The sequence below is a fragment of the Helianthus annuus genome, chromosome 1 (genome assembly GCF_002127325.2).
Source record: "Helianthus annuus cultivar XRQ/B chromosome 1, HanXRQr2.0-SUNRISE, whole genome shotgun sequence".
NCBI lineage: Eukaryota > Viridiplantae > Streptophyta > Magnoliopsida > Asterales > Asteraceae > Helianthus > Helianthus annuus.
Window position 1 is genome coordinate 118,745,337 of NC_035433.2, and position 11,213 is coordinate 118,756,549.

An 11,213-nucleotide genomic window follows, 5' to 3' on the forward strand; every position below is an offset into this window, starting at 1 on the left:
TGTTTCCTAAACTTAAAAGATTTGGACAACACAATCAAGATGAGTTTTGATGTTTTATATAGTTAACAAAAGGGGGTTAATGGGAATCTTCTTTGCCTTTTCTTTTCATCAAACACTCTTGGAACAATGGAACAATTATTAGTGGGTAATAGTTCTTGAATTCGAAACAAGGACACCTTTTTACTATTCCAAAGAATTCTTTAATAAAGTATATTCAAATTGGATAAAATGCTATAATGAATTCTTATTTTGGATAATGTACTTGTTTCTCCCTCATAAACGGGTCTTAAAGTTTCGAAATTTATCTATTTGGGTGAAGTAAAAGGCTTACTGGGTGAGCAAGTTTTCGGTATGGACCGGCATAACCCGAGGCTCGAATTGAGACCCGCCCATGGTCCGATCATCCGTTAATAGTTTCCAAGATTTTGGTTTGGTATGAAACCTGATAAAACATCACAAACCGAATAAGCCCATTGAATAATATCCATACATAGTAAATAAGTAACTAGTTAGGCCACGTGTCACAACTCTCTGTGAGTTTCAAGATTTTGTATTATATCTCTTATTTTCGTAAATATATCTTACCTCAAAATATTGTTTAATATTGTTTAAATACATCTTCCTATACTAATAAACAAAAATCTTTTTGTACACTTGTCACTCTCTGGTGCCTCCTCCCTTTTAATAATAGTATTACATATTAATTTTATACACAAAATATAATATAATATTAATTAATATAGTTAGAGATAAACGTCTAAATTCAAATTTAATTAATAATTATCTATAATAAATATAAATGTATCAAATAATATAATATTTATAATATTATTTAATATAGTTAGAGATCAAATGTATAATTTCAAATTTAATTAATACTAAATTACTTTTTGAGTCCTTATAATTTAGTGGTTTTAACCACTTGAATTCAAAATCAAAAAGTTTAACACCTTAAGTCTCTAACCGCTCATTCACACCCTCTGTAAAAAAAATTCAAAAAACCTTTTGTAAGGTTGAGTTATCTAAGTTCTCACAACTCGTAGAAGTTTTCATTTTACCCTAACCATATATATTTGTTAAGATAAAATATATTATTTGGATATAAACAATAATTACTAATAAAGTATCAAATAACATGTACAATTAACGAAAATATAACTGTTCTTTTATTTTACTAATTTATCTAAATATGTCATCTCATTAATAAGGATTATAAAATATACAATTTTATAATTTACATTTTTCGTCATTCAACCCGTGTAATACACGAGGTTGTAAGCTAGTTGTTTAATATTTTTTATTTATTCAACCTGTATAATACATGAGTTTCTAGGCCGGTAAATATTTATTTTTTGATCGGCTAATTTTTTTTAACCGTTGTCTGTGGGACTTGAACCCAAGACCCCCCCCCCTTTCTTAATTTATGTGTTTAAAAATTTTGCCTTTGCCAATGGACCATCCATGGGCGGCCCTGGGGGTGGGCGGAGAGAACCACCGGGCCACTTACAAAACTATTCTTATGGTTTAGATTAGTTATTAGTCAATTGACATTAGGTTTAGACCTCTAGTGAGCTCAGTACCCAATTTCGTTAAGGCCTAAGGGTACGTTTTTTTTTTAGCTCGAACAAGGTACACGAATTCTCAGAGCCGGCCCTGGGAACACACACCTCATTTGTGTGCATCCTTGGTCTTTTTATGGGAACCAAGTCAGCAATCAGTAACCCTAATACGAGTTGAGAAATATCAATTAAATGGTTCATTGACGTGAGGTTGTTTTTCTTCATTGACGTTCTGATTCTTGGACACATGGTTCATTCAATTTGGTAAATTGTATAATCGAGTATCATCGTACGTGCATAACAAAATGGTATGATATTTAGTAAAAAAAAACAAATATAAATATAATAAATTTATATTTTTTAACTACAAATAACACATACATGTTTATATAAGGATGTCTGTCTTTTAAAACTTGACCCACCACAAAGAAAAATGCTAAAATTGTGCTTAGCTTCAAGATGGAGGAAGATATCATTCTCCCAAAAGTGTTTCACCCGAAGAATCTTTTTGGATCCTTGTCCAATATTTAATCCTTTAGTTGGAATATAATTTTCACATTTTTTTTGAACGGAAAATTTGGATCACTGAAGTGGATAACTATGCCATCAGCGGAACCACCCTATCATATTCATCTCCATCAGTGTATAGACAATAATGCATATACACCATTTCAGGAGAAAACCAATAAATCTGAGAAAATTGTATAGACAATAATGCCTATACACCATTTCAGGAGAAAACCAATAAATCTGGGAAAACCCCCTTTGTGGGAATCGAACCCGAGAGCAAAAGGTCCCTAAGCCTTATCCCACCTCCAAGATGTCACTAGACTATAAAGCTATGAGTAATAATTTCCGATATTAAAACGATGAAATTACTAAAGTATATCACCTTAATTATAGTATTATATTTATATAAACTATTACGGTAATTTTTAAAGATATAAAAATATTGTTTTGATTCATATACTCATCACCCAAAAATCCCATTTTAATGTAGCAATGGCCAATGATTGTATGGAGGGGTGAACGGAGATGAGTTCTACCTCATATAACCTTTGGCTCGTTTTAAGCTTTATGTTTAAAGCTTTGAATCGGCATATAAGTAAGTTTTCAAATTAGAGCTCTACGCTAATTTGGGTCGTCCCGTCGCAGACGTCGAAGGCAAGACGGAGAAGACGTTCAGCTTCTTACACACATATACGTGGACGTCTACGTGACGGATCATCCTTTGGGGACTACCCTCTTCCACACCCCTTAGTTTAAGTGTCTGTATGTGAAAATTAGTGTGAGGCCTCACGATAAAACAATTCACATTTTTTAACGGTATTAAGATTCAATAACAACACACTTTATTCAATTTAAGGTTAATCAGATTAACGGTATTTAGGGTCCATTAAAAAAATAATTTTAGTAGATTAGTTTAAATTTAATCTATCGGGAACTTAGTTTAAATTCCAGGGTGTGTAGAGCGGCAAATCAAGATTTGTAGAACAAGATAGATGCGATATTTTGGGAACTTAACCGACGCATTAAAAAAACCGCGTGGTTACTAGGATAGGATCCCGAAGATTAAACGGCTCAATATCGCCATATTCTATTAATTAATCTGCTTCGTTCATTCAATCGCTTAAAAAACACAAGCTGTGCTTCATTCGATTGCTTCAATCACTCTTTATATATTATCGTTTATTGAACATGTTGCTTCAATTGATTAAACAACTCTGTTAAAGTTTTGCTTCAGTTGCGCTTTTCCCTTTTGGTTTCTATCTAGTTAACAACAGGTTAGTGTTGATTCTTCAATTGCTATTCTTGATTGTTTAATTTGATATTTCGATTCAACATGTTCTTTTGTTGATTGATTTACGTGTTAATTTCATTACGTGATACTTGATTTGTTGATAAATGTTATAATAAAACCGAAAAAATGAATATTGTCTTTTTTTAAAAGGCCCCGACATTTTAGTTTGCGCGTCTCAGACTCGTTTTTTCACCGTTTCGCCTTGAGGCAAGCGTTTTCTAAAACCATGTCTAGACGCCACTGGCATGTTATATGATAGGCGAAAAATTGTTACATCTTTTGTCAAATTATACAGCTCTATGATGTGATTGACTGACACAGAAATGTATGGCATGACCATTGACAAAGTCATATGGCCCTTAGACCATGCGTAGTGGTGTATTTTTTGGCGTGTTTTGAGAAGAAAACGCCCCAACCACGCCCATATATGGCCCCCGTGGGCTTTTTTTGACAAAATTTGCTTTTGGCGTTGTATTTTCCGCGCCCAGCTTCATTTTTTTTGTCCAATCACCTTCATTTTTCTTTTTGTAAAACCAATAAGATTTTTTGGTGTTTTTTTATTTAATTTTATTACAAACAAAATGCCCCACAATGGCCCACATCCCCACTACACTCATTTTAGAAAACGCCGCATAATGCCCTAATGCTGATTGGGCTGCCACATGACGCAAAACGCCCAAGGGTGGGGTGTTAACCACTACACATGGTCTTAAGATCATTTTTTACCGTATGATGTGACAGACACGCTGCCATACATCCTATAACATGTGATTATTTTTATATTTATATTCAAATTGTTTTAGTTTTACCTTAATTACACCCCCTTAATGTCTCAACATGCTTTTAATTAACATCTTCATATTGGGTTGTGTCTGTTTTCTGAGTAGATGGATATCAGTTCTGGTGAAGAGTCCGAGTTTAGCGATTCTGAGATTTCTGAGCACAAAGATAAGCCATACGCGCAACTGAGGAATGGAACACTCAAAGTTAAGTATCCAGGTGGCATTTTTAAGTGTCCATTTTGTGCTGGCAAGAAAAAACAGAATTTCAAATACAAAGACTTGCATCAACATGCTTCGGGAGTAAGCAAAGGCTCTTCCAACAGAAGTGCAAAGCAAAAGGCGAATCATCTTGCTCTAACATTGTATCTAGAGAATGAACTGGCAGACGAGGCCGAAAAGCCAGTGAAAGTAGTAGTAACACCAATCACTGAAGAAAACAAATTGTTTTGCTGGCCTTGGACTGGGATTATGGTCAATATAGTCAAAGAATCAGACGACGCGAATGATTTTGACAACACTGAATATTGGCTCAAGAGATTCTCAAAATACAAGCCTGAAGATGTTGAGCTGTTATGGGATGCCGAAAAGAGAACCGCAAAAGCGTTTGTCAGGTTCAACAATGGTTTGATTGGTTTGAAAAATGCTATGGAGTTTGAGAAAGCCTTTGAAGCTAATCGTCACAGCAAGAAAGAATGGAGTGCTTCTGAAAATCCGTCGGGTTCAAGGATTTATGCCTGGCTAGCTCGTGCAAATGACTTTGAATCACAAGGGCCATTAGGAGACTACCTTCGCATGAACAGGGATCTCAAGACGGTATCTGAAGTTGAGCAAGAAGTTGCAAAAACCAGAAACAGACCGGTGATTGAATTAGCAACTGAGATCGACATGAGGAATGAAAATCTTGATGATTTGCAAAGCAAGTGTAATCAGAAAATCATGTCTTTAAGTAAGATGACTGAAGAAATCGACAGCATGCATCGGTCTTTCTGCGAAGGTATCCTACTCCCTCTTTGGTATAATCCTCTTAGAAATTAGATGAATCGATGTTACCTTTTTATATTATAATTCTCTTATTAAATGAACGCATATTTGTGTCGAATTCCATTTTTATAATTTTAAGGTTTTGCTAACGTGAAAAACTTGTTTTTTAGCAAGAAGAAAACTGCAGCACCATGCACAGATGCGTGTTAACGAACTATTAGCTGAACGAGAAAGGGCGCATGCTGAGGTGGAGAAACTCAGGAAAGAACATGAATTACGAAGCAAAGAAGTTAGTAAGAAAGTAGCCCAAACAGAACGTGAAAAACAAAAATTAGATGAGGAGAAAAGAAAGGTATTTATTATATACAGACTTTAATTCAAAAGTTTATTTTTCTTCTTATACTAAAATCCAGAAAGACTTATGTCATTGTCGAAATAAAAAATCCTAGCTTTAGAGTTACTGATTATATACCAATATTTAGGGGTTGATTATATATATATATATTTCCAGTTTTTTTATATATCATATTATGTTACTTATATCCTCTTTTGCAAATCCAGAATGACGTGCGAAACAGTTGTCTGCATATGGCCTCCATAGAGCAGAAAAAAGCCGACGAGGGTCTCTTAAGGCTGATTGAAGAGCAAAAGGTAAGCCTGCTTAAGTCCAGATTTAGTAATGTATTCTTATTGTCTTCAAGAATATTGCATCAAAACTCTTAAATAGTTGAAAAAGTATATCGTACATTACGGCTTAACGTACTTCATGTACAACAACGTGCGTGATTTGTTATATAACATGCGTGATTAATGTTTTCAATATGCGTGATTATTGTGTTTCAACATGCGTGATTTTGGATTTTTGAGTTATAACTTGCGTGATTTTAAAATGAACATGCGTAATTACCTGTCGTACGTAATGTACGTTAAGCCGTAATGTACGTTAACCTTCCTCTAAATAGTTTTACTAAAAAATGAAAATAAATCATTTATAGAAGTCATAATATTTTAGGACTTAAAAATGTTTTGGGTCAATCTGACCCATTTCAACAGGCTTTTAAAGTTAAGCATTTGATGAGAACCCGTTTTGAGCCATTACTCGACCCACCCATTTAATGTTTTGGATTTTGGTTGAATGGCAGAGAGAGAAGGAGGAGGCGTGGAAGAAAGTAGTTGAGTTAGGGAGACAGCTAGCTGCCAAACAGCAACTAGAGATGGAAATTGTGGGATTAAAAGGGAAAGTGAAGGTGTTGAAACATTTAGGTGATGAAGATAATACTGCGGTTCAAGAGCAGATAAAAAAGATGAATGATGAGCTGGAAGCGAAGATGGAGGAAATGGGTGATTTGGAGGATATGAATCTAACTCTTATGGTTAAGGAACGCGAAAGTAACGATGAGTTGCAAGATACCCGCAAAGAGTTGATTAAGTGCTTTCTGGTGTCCACCTAAATTCCAAGATTTACTTTTTTACCATGTGGTTAAATGAATTCTTGCCACCTATAAGGCATGAAGTTAATAAATTGTTGAAATCTTTTCAGGAAATGCAGGATAAGTCAAGTGGACGTGGTATTATCAGGGTAAAGAGGATGGGTGAAATTGATATGAAAGCCTTCAATGACGCCTGCAAGAAGAAGTTTGATTCCGAAGAAGCTGAAATCAAGGCCTCTGAGTTATGCTCTTTGTGGCAGGAGAAGCTTACGAACCCAAAGTGGCATCCAGTAAAAGTTGTTGCAGTAGAGGGTGCACTTAAGGTATGCTTCTTGACATTCATTTGCCGACTTGGCTTTTCCATTAAGTGGCAGTTTTGACCCGTTTACTATGAACGCGTTGATTTGGGTTAGATTTGTCTAAGGGTTATGATTTGTCAAGTTTGAAACATTTAGTCGAGAAGTAAATGGGTCAAGTGGGTTGAACCGGTTGAAAGTCGCACGTAGGGGTTATAGTGTGAGATGATTTGTATTGACAAAAAGGAAAAAAAACAATCTCAGGTCAACTCATTTTGAACTGAAATGACCCTTTGTTATCAAGGAACTTTATAAATATCATTCAAGTCTATATGCCTGTTATAAGAATGAGGTTTTGTGCACAATGCAGGAAGTGATTAATGAAGATGATGAAGTGCTAAAAACTCTCAAGGCGGAATGGGGTAGTGGAATCTTTGATGCAGTGGTTGCTGCATTTATGGAGATGAATGAATACAACCCTAGTGGCAGATATGTAGTTAACGAACTTTGGAACTTTAGAGACAAACGAAAAGCTACATTAAAGGAAGTTATTAGCTATATCTTGCAGGATATGAAGAGCCAAAAGCGTAAAAGAAGATAAGGTTCGTATTTTTTTGTCCATTCTGCAATCATGTTTATGTACAAATTTTTTTCTTTTCCATTTTGATAATTTTCAAATGCTATTCTACATTTCTCGTTGTTCCTAATCGACCTGCATGCATTTAGTTAAAATGGGTCGATTCGTGTTGTGTTTAATCACCTGGCCCAAATTAAAAGGAAGAGCTATAGAAAGGAATTTCAAACAGGTGAAAGCTGCACAAAGTATACTTTAATGCATACAACTTCTTAACCCGTATGATTCGGCCATCCTAAAGTTGACCTGTTTTTGACCCGTTACCTACATGCCCAACTTGCCACCTCTAGTGTTTGATTTGATAAAGAGACGGCAATTCGAGAAAACAAGTGGGCTTGTTTGTTGGTTAATGGGTCAAAATGGGTTCGGTTTTTCTAGTCCAATTTTACAAGTTCTGTAAATATATTTATATATATCAAGTGTGTTTAAAAACTGTATTATAAAAGTAATAATATAACTTCAAAGTAAAATGATTTAGGATGTTATAAGAATTTGACTTAGACGTCAGACGATCTTTCCCTTGCTTGACCCGTTCTACATGTTATCGAATGAATATAATCTGAAATGACTCGTTTTAATATAAATGGATTGAAATGGCCACATAATGTTATTTAACAGTGAGATCCATGTTCTTTGGTACAGATAACTGAGCTGGCGGTTGGCGGTTTTGCACAATAGCAATCATGAAGTAGTACATCTTCTGAAATAGTTTTTGGGTTTTCGGGCATCCAGCAGTCACTTAGTCACTCTATCATGGCCACTTGTCTAATCTGCCCATTTTTGTTGCACCATAATGGCATTAGGGCTTGCTTATAATGGTTATATAGGGCATGTTTGGGTAAGCTTTTTGAAACAACTTATTGACTTATTGGCTTTTTGAAAAGTCATAAGCTCTAAAATGATGTTTGGCAAAGAGGGTGTATGTGAGGGGGAAAAGCCAATAAGTCAATAAGTCACAAAATCCTGACTTTTCCAAAAAGCCAATAAGTCAATAAGTTGTTTCAATAAGCTTACCCAAACATGCCCATAATCTAATATAATCAACATTACAAGAAAGCATTGGTATTTGTCATCCCCTTTTTGCTTCAATCTTGCTAGAATTTTGAAGTTCTATAAACGTGTTGTTGCATTGGCATGGCAGTAGTGGCAGAGCTTGAATTTTTTAATGATGGGGGCCGAAAGTTACGAGATCTATAAGTTTTCAATTCGGTACTTACGCTTATTTTCGGATGAAATACGTGTAAAAATGAATTAGATTCTACTTATTTAGATTCTATTTATATTGAATTGAAGGGTTTGTTTACATTACTGGAAATAATGAGGGGCTGGGGCACCCATGGCCCATCTATAACCTCCGCCCTTGTGTGCCACGGTCCAAAGAATGGACCGGATCAAACAGGACCATAATTTAAAACTTGAAAATATAGGAGCCAACAACCGATCATCCGGTTGGTGTGCAAATCTGGAACTAGGGGTGTAAGCAAGCCTAGAGGCGTGAGAGCTATTCTTAATCGGCTCGGTAAGAAGTTTGAACGAGCTGAGCTCTAACGAGCCCAAGCTTGTGCCTGAAATAGAACTCATTTAGTTATTAAGCTCAAGCTCGAGTCTGAACTACAAAGCTCGTTTAGCTCGAGCTTTGGGTTTTACTTGCAAGCTAAGCTCGAACTCGAGCTTCATAAAAACATGACGAGCCGAAAGTAACATGTTTTTTCAGACTTCTTCAGACAAATGTTATAGTAGGACAAAAAATGTAAAGAGTTAAACTCCTCTCTACTCTCTCATCTGTCATAAAAAATGTGACAACTTCATTGTTACATAAAAATATCGTTGTAAAAAATGTAAAATGTTTCTTACGCGCGTTACAAAATAAAAACTTCGTAAATTATAAGTTCTAAAATCTATACATTTTATATAATCTAAAAAAACTGCTATAAAAACAATAAAAAATGGCACAAGTTACCCAAACCGGTTTTGACCCGAACCAAAACAACATTTTTTTCTAATCGACCTGTTTTAACCCGGCATTGAACAACCCATATTACATCAGGTTTAGTAGTTATCCTTAACTATAAAGCCGAACATACACACAAATTTTGTTTCTTTAGTTTTATATTCTAGTATCGATATTTACACAAAAACAAGAGTAAGGTGTCATGTTTGTCCTTATGGTTCGGTCACTTTCATTCAAAATCTTTGTTCTTTCACCATGTGGTTTAAAAGTTTGCCGTTTTTCATCCACTCTGTTAACCCTATTCAATTTTAGCGTTAAACAATGTATAAAAAGACTTAAATGTTAATGCCCCTCATATATATAACAGTATAATCGGATAGGGTTAACGAAGTTGATAAACAACAAGTTTTTGAAATTACATGAACAACCAAGCGAGAAAAAAAGATTATTGATTAAAGCTGTAAAAGTGACCAAACTATCTGACAGTTTACCATAAAAACAATTTATTCTTTTTTTAACGATCAACAAAAGCCCAATCACCCGAGTAAACCCAATAGCAAACTGCAAAAGGTCCCCTACGCCTGCGAATACTGACAGCACTGTCGCACTGGTGACCCAGCCTGCCACCAATTCAAAGGAAACTCACCACCGAATGATCCATTGTGATAAAACCCATGGCTTAACTCAGAACAATTTTGCTCCGAGCTACACTCGAACCTATGACGTAACGTCTACATTGAAAAGTTATGGGACTATCAATCACCAGAACAAATAATTTTTCTAGGCATTCTAACTTTACATAACTATCAATTTTATATGTTAGAAGTGATACCTAACCATATATACTATAATACTTAGCACAATAAAGTTCCAATAAATAAACTAGTTACATAAAAGATGATTAAAGAAAGGAAGAAAAAACAAAAAAGGCAAGAAAAAAGGGAAGCTGGTCACCGGATATCCCATGGAAGATGCTGTCCTTTTTACACCAAAACCTAAATTGCAAATCACCATTCACCCACCCTTATATCATCACCACCACCATCACTAACAAACCCTCTCTCTCTTTCACCGACGCCTATTCATGGCACAAGATGTTCATGGTGGCTGCAGATTCTATCCAGCTCGTTAACATGTGATCAGGTCTTGGAAACGGATGGTGGCTGACGACATATTCGCGCGCTCATTCAGTTGTTCCGGGTTGATGATCATATCCAACGGGGCAACTTAACTCCTTTGGCAATTGTAACTGTTATATAGATGGATAATTGATTTTGATTTGTGTGTTTGTTTGTTGTGGTTAATTACCATCTCTATGTGTTTTTTTTTTTTTTTTTTTTGTGTGTGTGTTTTTAAGACAATAAAATCGTGTTCGGATTAATATATGTGTTATATCTTATCTTAAAATATCGGTACTCTTTAATGAATCTTCAATCTTGTTTCTTTTTGTCATGTTACTGTATGATGTCACGTTGTTTATTTATGTCTGTTCGGATTTATATATGTGTTAGTTATATCTTATCTTAAAATATCGATACTTTTTAGTGAATCTTATTTGTTTTTGTCTTGTTATTGTATGATTTCACGTTGTTTATTTATGTCTTTTTGTTGTTGATATCAGAAAGTTTCTTTTTGTCTTGTTATTGTTTGATATTAGAATGTTTCTTTTTTACATGTTATTGTTTGATAACGGGTTTGATGATGTGTTGATTTGATTGGTTAAAGCGTTGAACTCGTGCTGTCTGAGTTAAGTACGTAGCATTATTATATCATAGAAAT

The 11,213-nt window shown here is 34.9% G+C and overlaps 1 protein-coding gene across 1 annotated transcript; it reads left to right on the forward strand.

The window, feature by feature from the left end:
* The first annotated feature begins 4,251 nt into the window (after positions 1–4,251).
* On the forward strand, positions 4,252–7,458 carry LOC110929801 (factor of DNA methylation 1). The gene is made up of 6 exons (XM_022172987.2): positions 4,252–5,136; positions 5,294–5,475; positions 5,685–5,774; positions 6,266–6,562; positions 6,664–6,876; positions 7,220–7,458. The coding sequence occupies exons 1-6, from the start codon at positions 4,611–4,613 to the stop codon at positions 7,448–7,450; spliced, it is 1,539 nt and encodes a 512-aa protein (XP_022028679.2). The 5' UTR covers positions 4,252–4,610; the 3' UTR covers positions 7,451–7,458.
* The last annotated feature ends 3,755 nt before the right edge of the window (positions 7,459–11,213 follow it).

Bases quoted from the DNA above. Each gene is read 5' to 3' on its own strand.
- LOC110929801 (XM_022172987.2), top strand. From the start codon at position 4,611: ATGGTCAATATAGTCAAAGAATCAGACGACGCGAATGATTTTGACAAC. The intron at 5,137-5,293 runs GTATCCTACTCC...CTTGTTTTTTAG, and splicing joins GCATCGGTCTTTCTGCGAAG to CAAGAAGAAAACTGCAGCAC. The intron at 5,476-5,684 runs GTATTTATTATA...TTGCAAATCCAG, and splicing joins TAGATGAGGAGAAAAGAAAG to AATGACGTGCGAAACAGTTG.